The sequence below is a fragment of the Nipponia nippon genome, unplaced genomic scaffold (assembly GCF_047370975.1).
Source record: "Nipponia nippon isolate SJK-2023a ecotype South Korea unplaced genomic scaffold, ASM4737097v1 scaffold_1, whole genome shotgun sequence".
NCBI lineage: Eukaryota > Metazoa > Chordata > Aves > Pelecaniformes > Threskiornithidae > Nipponia > Nipponia nippon.
In genome coordinates, this window is record NW_028262290.1 from 52730284 (window position 1) to 52745895 (window position 15612).

General features: G+C 38.4%; 1 protein-coding gene across 1 annotated transcript in view; it reads right to left on the bottom strand.

Moving 5' to 3' along the window:
- The window catches only part of YES1 (YES proto-oncogene 1, Src family tyrosine kinase), a 50820-nt gene that overhangs the window by 13503 nt on the left and 21705 nt on the right, over positions 1-15612 (bottom strand). Inside the window, exon 2 of the mRNA XM_087755435.1 lies at positions 3109-3381. Within this exon, the coding sequence (XP_087611561.1) occupies positions 3109-3373 (265 nt within the window). The 5' untranslated portion in view covers positions 3374-3381. The remainder of the gene's footprint in view (positions 1-3108; positions 3382-15612) is intronic.

The window sequence follows — 15612 nt, forward strand, 5'->3', positions numbered from 1 at the left end:
CAGAACAAAAAATCCCCACAGGAGGTTAGAGTAATGGAGGGGTTTTTTTTTGAAGTGTGATTTATGAACTGAAAATGAATTAGAATATTCCCTAGAAGTTAACAGTTCCTAATCTAAGTTAAAAATCAACACAGTTCTACCAATTTTTGCCTGCATTACTACATTACTGCATTATTTTGATGACACATACTGCTACACGGAGCAAGAAAATTGTGGGGATACATACCATATTCACACAAACAGAAACCAAATGTTATGGAAATAAACCATCCCCAGAGAGTTCTTCAGCAGATGAAGAAAATCAATATCCTCAAGTCACAATATCACAAAAGTTTTTAACTGCATATAAATAAACTGGAAGACTCCAAGAACTTCGAAACAAACTGTACGTCTATACAGATACTAATGTGGAAACAAGAGAAATATTAATTCCTCTAGACAGTGTAGCACTAGTCAAAGTAATGGATTCAAATGTAAACCACGCAATAAGAGAATTTTCAGTAATTATCAATATTTGTGTACTCTTACCTATTTTTAAAGAAAGAATTGGACAAGCTAACATATAATCCTTGGAAAGTTTTGATTTCAACACTTCAGCTACCATGAAACCTTTTTGTATTCTCACTCACAAGTGTTATTTATTTCATAGCAAAGAATAATAAAATACTTAAGGAGAACAGCATCAGCACAGAATGTTTTAAACAAACAGATACCGCTCAAATGATTTTTGAAGTCTCTTGCAACTGTTTTCTTTGTGAATCATTGCAAGGTGATCTAGTTTAGCTGTTCAAGCTATTTGTGGTCGTAACATTTCCCTTAAAGGTTATCCTTTCATTAGGTCAGTATTCCCATCCTCTAATCGAGGTCTGCGTTTGGAGAAGAGACTTTACTTTCTTGTTCAGCGGGAGGATTACAGAGCACTAGTGCTTACACAGCTTCACAGAAGGCAAGAACAGTGGTCCATTTTTCTGTTTTGATTTTCAGTAAAATTCTATGAATTCAAAGTATCTGATGACTGAGAACGTGTAATACAGGGGCAGTGTGACTAACTCAGATTTATTCTCCTTTTCTGCTCTAGAGGAATAAAAGATGGCTCAACTCTTTTCAGCCTCACTACAGGCCACGATGACAACCATATCATCCTCTTGTCAGACATCACTGATGGACTGGATAAGTACTACCGACACTTACGTCCTGTTTGACAAGCCCGTCTATTCTCTTTTCTTGTGAAACAAAGGGCCACAGAATGCAATCCAGTGTTTTATTCGTCACAAATACAAAAAGCTTACAGCCAGATGAAGTTTGTAATCTTATTCATTCACAAAACCACCCAATTTTGATTGATCTGAAAATTGGTACTGAATGTACCAAACAATTGCTTGTGCAATTTTTTTTTTTATTAATTTTTTTTCAAGTGTGTTTTTTTGTGGATGGACTGGTTTTACAAAACCAGGAGGAACAATTACATATGCAGTATCATTTTACCTGATCGCAAAACGATGGGATCATTCACCCAAATCAGCCTGCCTGCCGATAACTGAATTCACACTGATAAGATATTAGACTATCTTTTCATAGGAAACCTCTCCTGTTGACTCTGGTCCAAGATATAACATGCTTAACTACCAGCAGGAACAGGAACAGGCAAGAGAACATCCCTTCTGGTCTCTGCAGCAAAGGATTTGTGGTACCTGGCAGGGGGCTACATCCTTGATGTCTGGTAATACCCAGGAGTGCCTGCACGCACTGCTGGAGATTCCCACGTGAACAAAGAACCACATCTAGTCAGAAGAAATACACAGAGGTTCTTGGAGGAGATGAAGCATGATAAACTTTTCCTCAGTGGAGCTAATGAATAAAAAGAAATGCTGCCCTTATTTCATTTCTGTATATGTTTATCTGAAATGGGGATTCAGAGCTGACTCAAAATTTGAGACAGGATAGATGCTCATTTTAATTATTTGGTTTTTAATGAATTCCCAAAAAGGGAATACGAGGTGATCATCAGCAGGCAATTCATATTTGGTTTCCTGAATTGCTTAATGTCAAGGTCACAGTGGGTTTTCATGGATCTCAAATTTCTTGTGTTTAAAAGATTTTAAATGCCACTGTAACGAATCAAACATTTAAGCACTGTAATTGTGCTAACATTAGAGGTTTGTGGGAAAACTAGGAATAGACTAATAAGGCATTATTTACCTTTATGAAGTGTCTGTGCAAAGCTTCTAGAATAAATTACTCTTTCCTGTCTCTTAAAAAAAAAAGAATAAATTACAGCTTCCTCTCAAAAATATCCAGCAAAACTACTGAAAATAGCCATGTGCACAAAATCAATATTTTTGTAATTTTAAGATTGTAATTGTAAATTTTGTAATTTAATTTTTGTAAGTTTTAAGATTTTGATATAAAGGTGGGTTTATAACATCAAATGTGCATGCTACTTTAAAATGCTATACCTTCAGAGACTTTACATCTCAGCCAAGAAGGTCTCTGTGCCTTGTACGTTCTATTTTTACATTTTCAACTTTGGTTTTAATATGACCACCAACAATGAGAATTCTGCTCTTTAATTTCACACATGTTGTTCATATAGTAAAGTACACAGAATATACTGCATATCCTGTTTAGCTTTATAAATGAACAGATTCAGTGTTGCATTAATGTAAGTAACTTACAGCTAATCAAATAAGTCTGAAAATCAGTTTAAAATATCAATTTCCTGAATTTGAAGTGTTTTTCATTTTGCACTTCTCTCCAAAAGTTTAAAGCCATTATCCCATGTGCATCCCTTCAACAGCTTAGAACTTCTAACACAATTTTATCAAGTATTCCCATTACTGCCTTTAATAAGTCTTAAATTTCTCTGTGCTGTGATCCTGACGCCTCTGCAAAAATCAAACGCCAAAACCCCCATGCCCCCATCACTAGTGAATATGGGCTGAATTATTATCTGAGCAGTAAAGATACTGAAACTCAAAATCCCTAAAAGGCAATTTATTTTGAATTTGCAATTTATTTCTGTGTCACAAGAGGTCATAGTATTTTTTTTAATATGACTGTCAAGCTTTAATAATAAATAATAATAGCATTGTTTTATGTAACACTCACCTGTTAAAGTACTAGGATATGGGCTTGGCACAGCTGAAAATGAAGATGATGCTCCTCCAAAGGGCGTCATTCCTGAGGGGCCTCCAAAAGGAGTCATGGAATGACTATTAAAATTAACTGCTGATCCCTTTATTGACGGAGACTGCGTTGCTTGGCTGGAGTCTGATCCGTAATGGCTGACATGGGAAATAACAGGTTCTGGAGTATTATCAGTTCTGTATTTCATGGCTGGACCTTTATCTTCTTTGCTTTTAATGCACCCCATGGTTGCTTCTGTGAGAATGAGAGGAAAAAAAAGAGTTAATCTCCATGTTGCACCTTTTGATAGTTAACACAGAAGATTCCCAAAAAGTTACCAAAAATGCTGATTTATTACTGTTTAAAAAAAAAACCAAAACAACCCCCAGCAATTGCTACCACATGCAGACTATAAACTCTGATGAAAGAGTGTTCTGGAAAAAAAATCCAAGCCATTCCTAGACTAGAGAAGACCTAATTATTTTCCCTTACAACATCACATACTAACACCACATTTGGATTATTCTTCATCCCAGTTCCTTGGTGAACTGTAAATGGTAAGAAAGAAAAAAAAGGAAAAAAAAAAAAAGAGGGAATCGGGCAACAGAGAGGAAGACACTGAAGACTTCTATAGTAGGGTGGAAGGGGAAACACGTAACAAACCCAGAGTCAATTATACGACGAAATCTAAAGCAATTATACCAAGAAAATGAGTGGGACATTCCTGCTTTTTTTTTAAGCACCTGTGCAATAGGGTTCTGACCTGCCGGTGGTATTACAACTAATATCTTTAAAGATGTAGAGAAGTTTTCATCCATTGCCAGCCCTCGAAATACAACTCACAAACCAACCTGGGATATTCATGGCCACAGGATAGGGTTAAGCTCTAGAGTCTAACTAGAATTAGAAAAAATTTAGAAGAGTAATTACAACATCCATAATAGTTTAGAAACTGAACTGCACCTGGACCAGGGACAATTTATAGCCCTGATGGCCCAAGATTGCCACCAACTCCCACTACAGGCAGACTGTGCCAGAGCTCTTTACCATGGGGACACCTATTACCTGCTGATGGAGGTAATCAGAGAGGAGACGTGTCGCCAACAATTAAAATGACTGTGTCTTAAGAAGTCACCACCTGCCATTTATCAGGTGGTGACAACTGATAGCAGGCATTTTCTGGCTTATGCCAGCTGGGAAACAAATCAGGAAGAAAACAGGAGTCTCTATTAGATGCAGCACTAGTCTGGTATGAAAATTCCTGTATTCTTGGGGGGGTGGGGGGGGGTGGGGGAGTTAAAAATCTCCTTTAACTTCAAAAGTAGAAACCTCCACAAAAATAGGAAATCAACTGCTTCACATTCTCTAATGAATCACTTAAAAACAAAACAAAACAAACAAACAAACAAACAAACCAGCAGCAGTCTGAAAGCATTAAAAATACGTCTTTTGATAACTACAACAGTTTCATGGTCTCTAACTAACAATTAGGGAAACACAATGTTTCCCATTGTGTGTCTAACTATTTTTTTCCTTTTCAATTCTCTTTTACCTTGTTAATTACTAGACACAGAAATATGGAACAAAGTAAATCTTACTAAACAAATACTGCCTTAATGTAGTCACACTGAGAGAAACTAATTCGCTCTGTATAACTAACCATTACAATATTAAAGATACTGTAATTTCCTCAAGAACCGTGAATCAGAGTTCCTGGAAAGAAGGTGGTCCATAGCTGGTGAAACACCATATGAAATTTACTGCTCGTAAAAATTAAGAATATTCACCCTGTCAATTCAGCCCCTAATGCTGTAATGTAATACAATTACTGGTGCAGAAACAAGCAGTAACAAAGACAAATAACTGCATTTTTACAAATCTCATCTGAGAGTTGTACACAGAATAACGAATCATCACGAAAGCACACCTTATCCATTATTTTTTTTTTACTTCTGATACTGTTATTGCCAACTTATTAATTGTGCACAAACATTAATAGAGCAAGTCTCAAATACATGCATGAAGAATGTAATGTGTCTATATACCTTACAAAAGATGCCTTACAATCTGCAGTAGAAAAGCCAGTTATTAATTCACAATACAAATCAATCAAACACCCAATCACATACTTTTAATTTCACTACCACTGCAAATAGACACTGTAATTTGAACCACTTTTTTTTGGCCATGTGGCTGCCTACTGTGAATTCTTGCCTTACTCTGAGGCCTATTTCTTTGATTCTCTTTAAAAAACTGCAAGCAAAGTTTTCTGCTCTGAATAAAAGTCCAATCACCTTCGCAAAAATGTCTTTGCTAATAGCACATATTCCCTGCCTTTGGTTGAAAGTTCAGCATCATACACAATTTAAAAGTGCAGCACACTGCTTATGTTAATAAAGTAGATTAAAAGGGAAAGGTACAAACATTTGTACGATTAAGTGTAAATATTTTTTCTCTGTTACTTCTGGCATTTGGTTAACTTGTAACAGACTGATAAGACTTCAAGAGTTAAAAAAAAAAAAAAAGCCCATTTACCAGTTCTGGTAAAACTGCTGGATTCTGCCCATGGTACTGCTGATTTGACCAAATGGCTTGTGACAAGGCTACCCTGTACTGCAGTTATAACTGGTAACACCCATACATGCTCACGCAGTTAAGCTGTGGTTAGCAGCAAAAAGTTACCATTGGTATACTTGAGTCCCGCAAAGAAAAGCCCTTACTGAAGACTTGAATTCATTCTAGCAAAATATATTCAGCCTCTCCCTTGGTTCTCCCCTCCCCACCCACTTCACTGTTACGGTAATCTTCTTTCAGGGGTTAGAGAGATTAACAACAGAGATTCAATCAGCACTTCAAAGAGAAAGACATTTAGAAATAAGCAGACAAAAATGTAAAAGCTCTACTTTTATAACTGCATACCCACAAAACAAAATTAAGGAAGCAAACTCCTTAGCTTTTAAAAGTCAAAAACATAGGTTTCCTTTACAAGAAGGAATTACAGCAATGAGGTGAGAGAAGATGACATAAACCAAGAGTGACCAGTAGGGAAGAGAAAAATCGTTGCCCACACTATGGGGGAAAACCCCCCGATGACTTATTACTCTTTAGTCTTGTAATAAATTACTGGATAAAGAAAAAAAAAATCCCTAAGCAGCTGGTATGCAATGTTGGATTTGATTATTCTGGTACTGCATCTGTTATTAAGAATGTATGTGACTGAAATAAGTTACAACTATTTTCATCACCCTTTGTCTGACCAGCAACAAAATATTAAGGAATACATTTCTGTCATAAAATTCACGGCTCCCTTTCTGAAGCACTGAACTCTTTTTAGATACAGATGAGAAGTTCCTGTTTGCTCTGTAGAAGTCCATCTATTCAAAGAAATGCTGGCCCAAGGTACGTTATTCACAAAACACTAATCCATTCCTATTAGTTAAATCATTATTTTAGCTCTGACTGGTGTCTGAAGAAAACCACTTGAGTATCATCAGCAGCTTGTTCTTTCTTTGAAACAAATACTCTCCTGTTGGTTCTCATCAGCATGCCCACACGTTTGGTGGGTGGGATAGGAGTCAGGTCTATCAGGAAACCATGTTCGGAAAGGTATGGACTAAAAGCACAGATGTCTTGTTCTGCTTTCTAGATAGAAACACTCCTATGTTAGAATGTTTTCAAGAAGAAACAGAAGCTGAAATGATTACTGGAAGGACAGCTGAAGGTTAGCAGGATGCCCACAAAAATCAATAGAAGAATGAGAGCACTCCAGGAAGTAGTCATTGAATGAGATTTTAGAGACAGCCAATTTGACCTGGGCTTTTTGGAGAAGTCACACAAAAGGCAAAAGTTCATTGTGGTTTAATACTCTACAAACACCTCAGACAATGGCAGAGCACCTCTCTGCCAAACAAGAGAGCTCCAAGAGAGTCAATGCTGCCCTCTTATCTTCCCAACTCTGTTTTATAGCAGAGTGCTGGATCACAAGGAAAGCTTTGTTCAACAATTGAAATGTGTGGCCAGTAAAGTCTTCAGGGTTTTCTTTCCCCACTTTCCTTTCAGAAGGATGACCTACCAGCTGAAGAAAAAAGGGTTTTTCCTCAAGAGCCATCATATCCTAGGATACTGACAAACAGTTCCCTCAGGGTGTCTGTAGCCTCCTCCGTCGACCCTGGAGAGGTGGGTGTCACAAGGGAACCGCTCGTTCGTCCAGTGCATCCTTGCTCTTTCCAGTTGATAGTTACAGAAGTTATCTACTCATCGGCTCCTTGGGACACAAGGTTCTCAGGAATGCTTCAAGAAAGGTCTCCTACTGGTGTGAAGGAATATGCTAAAGCTTTGAAAGAGGTGATTTTAACTGAGGTAGATAAACTGACAATCTGTTACAGCTAGCTGCCTTAGAGCAAAGCAGTCTGCAGATGCCTCTAAACTCCGTATTCATTTTTTCCAATACTCTACCCATCGGCATCAAGATTTTGAGGGCCAGAGACTAGCCTCTGAAACCCTGAAGACCAAAAGCTGGGAGAACATCATGCTTGTTTCACTTGCTGTCATTGACTTGACAACAAAAGCCCAGGAAAAATGAGGAGTTTCCTCTTGGGGCCAACTGGAGGTGTTCTTCTGATCTCTCACTTCTGTTATGAGTCAGCACTTCCCCAAATGCCAAATGCCTTCTGGGGACTTCATCACGACGTAAGGCTGTGACCGACAGCTGCATGGAGCCACTGTGACATGCTGCAAAGGGAAAGGCACTCTAGGGAATTGTTATCTTTTCAACCTCTAGACTAAATTGGGTACTAAAACCATACAAGAACTAAATGCAAGAGGTAGGGCAAAAGAAAAATCACTAAAGGGAAGGGTGGGTTGCAATGTTTCATTTTACCATTCCTTTTGATTACTGGAACTGTTCATACATCCAAAAAGAGCACATAAGTCATTTTTCACTATGAAGAAAGAGTCAAATTAGAAGAACAAGCAAGTCAAATTGTTTCTGTCAAGAAAACAAGTACCTTCACTTCTCAAAAGTGAAACAAATGTCTTACAAAAAGATCCTCTTAACTTTCAACTAAAGTCATGATTTAAAGTTATTAAAATTTCATGCAATGACGAAGACAGGATATTCTGCGGAAAGTTCGCTAATGGATCCATTAGCTGACTATTTGCTCAAACAAGTGCGGAGCCGACCCCATATGTCACCGGAGACACGCAACCTATACTGGCTTTTCATTCACTAGGCAAACAACACAGAGCATCCGCCGAACAGGTGGTTTCAGCTGGTGGTATCGAAAACTCATTTATTAGAAATGACATAGACTGAAAGAAACAAAGACAACCAGAAAAGAGGCTAACAACTCCTTTGGCCAATACTATAACATCCAACTAATTCAGTTCATCTTTAAAAGGTCACTGCTTTGGTATGAAAACATGGGTGAGCTTTTTTTTTTTTGGTCTACAAAGCAATCCACCATGTTTGTAAAGAAAAATACACTGAAGAACAACCGTGTGTTCTTTGCAGAGTATAAGCCATTTTTTTTAAATTATGCTGTTTTTATCACGTGATATAATTTATATTTTATGAGCTGTCATAAATTTTAAAGTTTGCTTATTTTACTATGAACAACTCATGGCATTTCAAAGAATGATGTTCTACTGGATTCAGTTCTATTACTAGCAATAACATTAGTGTAACAAGACCTTAGACAGTCTGTATCATTATGCATTTAAAGTGCGACTGACACGACCTTGTAATTAAAGATCTAATAAGGAGCAAAGAGTGAAGATAAAGGAAGAAGCATTAAAAAAAAAAAAGACACGGAAGCAAGGACTCAGGTTACTAGAATTTCAATGTTTACCACATATCTACGTGCAGTTCTATCCAGAAAAATAACTATAAAACAGCACTACTAGACCTTAGGTTGCCCATACACTAAAAATATACTTCAAAGTAAAGAAACATCCTCTTCACTACTGACTAATGCAATCTGAAATTTTTAATCCTAATGTTTCTATAGACCAAATCCTGCTTTCAACATGACCATACAAACATATTCAAGGAAAAATTCTGGGGCTGCTGTGGTAATGCTTTTGATTTCATAGAAGCAGAACAAACCCCAGCTCGTTTGCTAATAAAGCTACGGCTAGCAAAACCAGCGTAGCAAACAGAGGATGCCGCACAAAGAGAGAAAAAACAATGAGTATAAAATTGCTTATCTAGTTGGGACATTTTGTATTTCAGAGTTAAAAGCTGTTGCAAATATTACATATTTCTGTTCTAGCTCATGCTTTTTAAAGAAATCAGATTTTAAATTTGCATGAAATTAATGATTAAGACTGATCCTTCTACTGGAGGAGCTAGTTACCTGGCTGACAAGATCACTACAACAACTGTGCTCTGAGGGGATACCAGATCTCAAAACACTACCTGGAAAATTAGGATTAGCAGGAATTGCATAAAAAAGAATAAGGTCCTTCAATCCTTCATGTCATTCCATGATTTCTTGACTTCTTTTTAGAATGGAAGACAAAAAGTTTAATGGAATTGTGCTTCCTCTGAGGTTTGAACAGCTTGGACACGGGAGACTTGCTCAGATGTATCAGCCTTTGGACACAGTATCTATGAAGGAGACTGAGGATTTTCAGTCCTCCAATTTGAATGGCCTCAGACAAAGGCTTCTCTCCTGAAGAAACACCTCCTGTCTTTCTTGGAACTAACAGGTAGGAGAGAGAGCTGCCCCAGCAGGCAGTACAACCCTCATCCCAATCCACATCAGGCCCCACCATGCAACTGCAAGGTGCCATTGGATGTCAGGTTACGAAGCTGAAGGAAAAAATAACTATTGCAACAACAATTTCTAATAAATAAAGTGGAATTATGGATTATCAGTGAGGCAAAGTCAGGAGAGATGCGAGCACTCTTCAGTTTTCCCTCTCAGTCACATCCTCCTTTTATCTGGACCAAACGTGTAGGACCTCCTCCCACTCACTGTGTATTTGGACAGCTGAATCTGTAGAGGGGGTCTTTCTTTTTAAAGACAGGCAAAAGCTGCAGGCGCAAATTGGAGAAAATGGTCATGTCAGGGATGATGTGTGGCTGGCTCTGCAAAATACACACTCAAAATCGTGTTTATTTATAATCAGAGTTTTGCCTACACTATCAGAGATATTGTAGGCTTCCCTTGACCAGATGTTGTATGCAAGCATAGCAAGAAAAGGTGGCTTGTCCAATCAAACTACAAGTGTTCAGAAAAGACAGACTAGAGGTGGAAGAAAGCAAGCCTACTGTAATTTTAAAGACACTTCTAATCAAAGAAGATCTAGTTCAGTATACTATCTTCAACAGTGGCCTTTGCCTCTAACCAGGAGCTCTTCTTTCACCATGGGCCTGAGCACGGACTCTGACAACAAATAAGGTTTCCTCTTTGTAGGAAGAAGGACCAGCAGCAGCTGCCTTGGAAGATGAGAGGAGCAGGATGAGCACAGACTGAGACCTCCCCAACCTCCACCAATCTGTAGCTCAGAAAGTCCACCGTCAGGCGGAGACTAACGACTCAGCTACACGAGAAAAGTCCTGCAGGTGTGACCTAGCTTATTAGTTTAAACTAATGTAGTTATGTTGATGCAACATCTGCATGAGATTTGCATTCCAGTATGTCTTTACTTGAATTGGTTTATGCCGCCTGGTTTAAGTCAGACTAATCATATCCAAGAAAATAAAAGTAGTTATTACTATAATGATACAGATTTAAACATCCTAACTTTCTGTTCTAGACAAGGCTTTTGAAAACCCACAGGAGGTGTCACAGCCAAGACCTGGACTGAGAGCTTCCAAGCGCGACTGTAGTGGCCTGACTTTTAGTCTGATACACCTGAGCAAGGCTTCCTCGCCGAAGCTGTTCAAGCAGCTGGAGCAGCACACCTCCACCGTCAACCTCTTTGTCTTCCAGTTGCTTACATGAACAACCTCCATTCAGCTGGAAGCTGCCTACCATGTGCACAAGGCAACAGAAAGCATGAAAGAAAGAAGATGCTAGGTGGAAAAAACCAACCAAACAAAAAAACCACCCAACACCCCAAACCCACCTGCAGTAGGCACAGAGCCTAGCTGGGGGTACACTAGCTGGGTGTACTAACTTCCACAGCACAGAAAATATTTGTCAAATTTAAATGTTTAAAGTTCACTTTAAAATGTACCAATCGCTAAATAGAACTTTTATTTTAAGAAAGTTTGTTTTCAGGATCTAGTCTGAATTTTCAGTGAGTTTTCAAGCTTATTGTTCATACCCAGAAAGAGTGAAAAATAATTTGTGCTTTTTTGTATATCCAACAAAACACCTGCCAACAAACCTAAGGCAGATGATGCAAAATGGGTACACAACACTGGATTAATTTTCTTTACTCCAGCAGACAAGAACACAAGGGAGAGATTAACTAAAATATCAGAATTGCAAAAGCAATTTTATGTGCTGAAATATATAATACATATACACAAGATCATTTTAAAAATTTCAAGTTACAATGTCTAGCCATACAATTTCAAGCCTTTACCACACAAAGACATTTTCTCTGACAACAGATGATACCACAGACAAAACAACCAATATATTGTCTAGACAACATTACTGCTGCTCCATTGTCTTGAACCTTAAAGTACACAGTCAATAAATACATGCAAGCAGACAAGGACAATTCAATTTTTTTTCAGTGTAATACCTATTTATTAATTTGTAAATAATTACAATTGTCTTTAAAATTAAAAGCCTGATATATTCAAGAAGTCTGGCCAAAAGATTGTTTCAGATTACAATAAGATGCATGTCATAACTTGTCAAAGCTATCTAGCATGTTTCATACAGGATTTAGGAACTGATTTATAAATAGAAAGATTTTGTGTTCATTGAATCCCATCTGGAAAAACAACAAAAAGTATGCCTAGTATCATAGAACCTTTTTATACATTCAGTTTTCTATTTAAGTATATTATTTCTGGACAAAGATGCCTCCAAAAGTTATTTTAAAAGCAACTCTTTAATATTGTTTACTAAAGTGAACTAAAGTAAACCAGCATTCTGTTTTCTGGATCTCATAGCAGGAAGCACACAAATTGCTTTCCCAAGGGACATCCACATTACAGAAAAAGTGAAGTAAAACTTACATGGTAGAAGAACAGTTTGCGGCACTTCTGTTCTGAAAAATTCTATGAAAATTTAAGAAGTCATTTCTTTCAAAGTTCAACTACAAACTACACTTGAAAAAATGGACTACAAAATTTGCAAGCTCCCAGAAATTCAGAGATACTGAAATTCATATGAATCTATAGTATTTTTCGTCTTCTCAACTGGGCATACAGCTGAAGTAGCAATTACATTTTAAGATGACAGAGGAATTCAATATCAGCAAGAATCCAGTTGCAACTTCATTTGGTCTCTGTTAGTCAACTTAGAAATATAAAGAAAGGAACAGTCATAGAAACTCAAAAGATGAATTAAAAAAAAGACTATAACAAATGACTGTTATATCCACCCAAATTATAGCACAGGAACACTGTTAGGGAATCTCATGGAACTTAGGCTTAATTAATTTGGTGTGTGCTTGACAAACTGTTACTTTACATTTGCACATACCTGCTTTGTAGAGATAAATTTTTCCAGCTACTGTTTGCCAAATGTCACCCGAAGTTGGAAGTGAATGCCCGTTTATTCTCAAGCTATTTTATCCAAATATAATTGACATGATTAGCATGTTAACAAAAATCAGTAATTAAAGTATTTAAATCCAATTACTGACAAAATGTTGCAGCTCATTTATTCAAGGGCCACATACCCAGATTTCCTTCAGCAATTAGTTCTTTGCTGAACAACAGGAATTTCAAGAAGCCAGCTGGAAAATATCAACCTTTTGACTAAAACAAAAAGTAAAAGTATGTATAAACAATTACAACCACACATGTACACTGTTCTTCATGATTCAATAGCTTGTGTTTTCCTTTGTACATAAAAACAAGTGGAAAGTACAATTAAATTGCAAAGCAATTCAAAATTAAACAGAAAAAAATATAAGAGGGCACCTGCTAAATAATACCCTTATTAAAAGGGAAGAGCTGGATGACGTTTTAACTAAACAAGAATTATTACCCTAATAGTTATCATTACTGCTGTTATACTGCTTTCTATACTGACAGATATAATAGTGTTCATCGGCAAGAAGATCAGGAGAAATTACCTTAATTAGCTTGTCAGGCATCTTGCACAATAGAGGCCATAGGGCTGCCCTAAATTAAATTCTCTTTTTTTATCAATTTGAATGTATGCACATGCTCAAATTCATTCAAAGTCACCTGTTATGGAAAGTCCACCCACACTGGACAAGTCTTAAATTTTAAACACAGTAACCACTGAAAGTACATGCCTCGGGTCCCATCTGAATTTAACGCCAACATCCAGCCAGCAATCTTGTTACACCTTTGCCTTGGAGCCCTACCACCACCCTGTTTCTGTTCCCTGTTTAAGTCAGTAGATCACGGCTCTCTATAACCTTCCGCTTGGCAAGACTGATGCAGTCCCACTAAATTCCAGTCTAGCAACTGGCTTTCCAGTCACGCCAACCACCTTGTTTTCTTCAAGGTCGCCCAGCTTTTTCAGTGCCTCCCATTAACAGGGATCACCAGGAACAGACAGGTAAGGGATATTTCTTAACCCTTCTTTCATAGAATGACAGAATTGTTCGGGTTGGAAGGCACCTTCAGAGATCATCTCGTTCCAGCCCCCATGGCCATGGTCAAGGACATCTTTCACTGATCAGGTCACTCAAAGTCCCATCCAACCTGACCTTGAACACTTCCAATGACATGGCATCCACAACTTCTCTGGGCAACCTGGTCCAGCATTTCACCACCCTCACTGTAAAAAATTTCTTCCTTATATCTGATGTAGATCTACCCTCCTTTAGTTTAAAACCATTGCCCCTTGTCCTATCGCGACAGGCCCTGCTAAAAAGTTTGTCTCCATCTTTCTTATAAGCCCTCTTTAAGTACTGAAAGGTCACAATCAGGTCTCCCTGGAGCCTTCTCTTCTCCAGGCTGAACAACCCCAACTCTCTCAGCCTTTCCTCATAGGAGAGATGTTCCATCCGTCTCACCATTTTGGTGGCCCTCCTCTGGACCTGCTCCAACAGGTCCATGTCTTTCTTGTACTGGGGACCCCAGAGCTGGTTGCAGTACTCCAGGTGGGGTCTGTCATGATCAGAGCGGAGGGAGAGAATCACCTCCCTCGACCTGCTGGCCACACTTTTTTTTTACTCAGCCCAGGATATGGTTGGCTTTCTGGGCTGCAAGCACACATTGCCAGCTCATGTCCAATCTTTCATCTGCCTGTATCTCCAAGTCCTCTGCAGGGCTGCTCTCAATCCCTTCATCCCCAAGTCTGTACTGATACTGGGGATTGCCCTGACACAGGTGCAGGACCTTGCACTTGACCTTGTTGAACTTCATATTGTTCACATGGGCCCATCTGAGACTTTAGTATTTATTTTGGCAGCAGCCACTGTCCCTTATGATTCTCAGGTCTTTTTCAGTACTGCTTTAGAACAGCAGTTTCCACATCCTGAAAGCTTGGCCTACATCCTTCTTGCTAGAAGTACAATAATACATTTTGCTGTATTAAACAGGCATGACTCTCAACTAACCCAGCTTACTCCAATCTTGGAGCTGTGAGACAAATTTTGGAAAAAAAAAATAAAAAATCACTCATCTGAAAATGGAGACAAGAGGACACAGTAAAAGTCTCACCATTACCCTACCGAGGGCTTCTTACGCTTATCTCCAATACTCCATTGCCCTGTTCATTATCTACCCTATGAGCACCTGGCACTATGTTCTGCAAGGTGCATGGAGCTCAGCCACATGGCAACTCTACCTTTCAAGCTCATCAGCTTCTGCAGGAGAAAGACATTTCTGCTGCACCTCACCAAGTACACCGCAGAAGGAAAGCACCCACTTTTCTCTTGTCTTAGGAGGCAGAACTGGCTCATTTGTAGGTAACAGTCACTTGTCCTAGGCCAGGGTTGGCTCCTGCAAAGTACGTGTATCCTCTGTCTTCAACAGAAAAGTTTTGTGCCAAATGTGAGCATCTTGCTAGTGATTTTGTGAGCCTGCTACAAAATAAAACCCAAAACTTAATTTTTTGCTTTCAAAAGCAAGGAGTTACTTTCCCTCATGTTCATGTTGTTTCATTTGCCTAAGGAATCAAAATACTCAACTCTTTCCAGCTCCAGACTAGCAATTAGAGTGACATGTACAGGGTGTACGAAGCCTGCAATGATGGCATGTAGAGGAAAACCACATAGCATTTGCTTCCCATTCCTTGATGGTTTTCCTTTAGACTCATCTTCTACTGATTCTTCCTCTACCACTTATAACTGTTGAAAGGGCTTTAGACACAGTTTATAAAAACATTTCTGAAAAAGATGTCAAAGAAAAGACAAACTTTTCCTGAG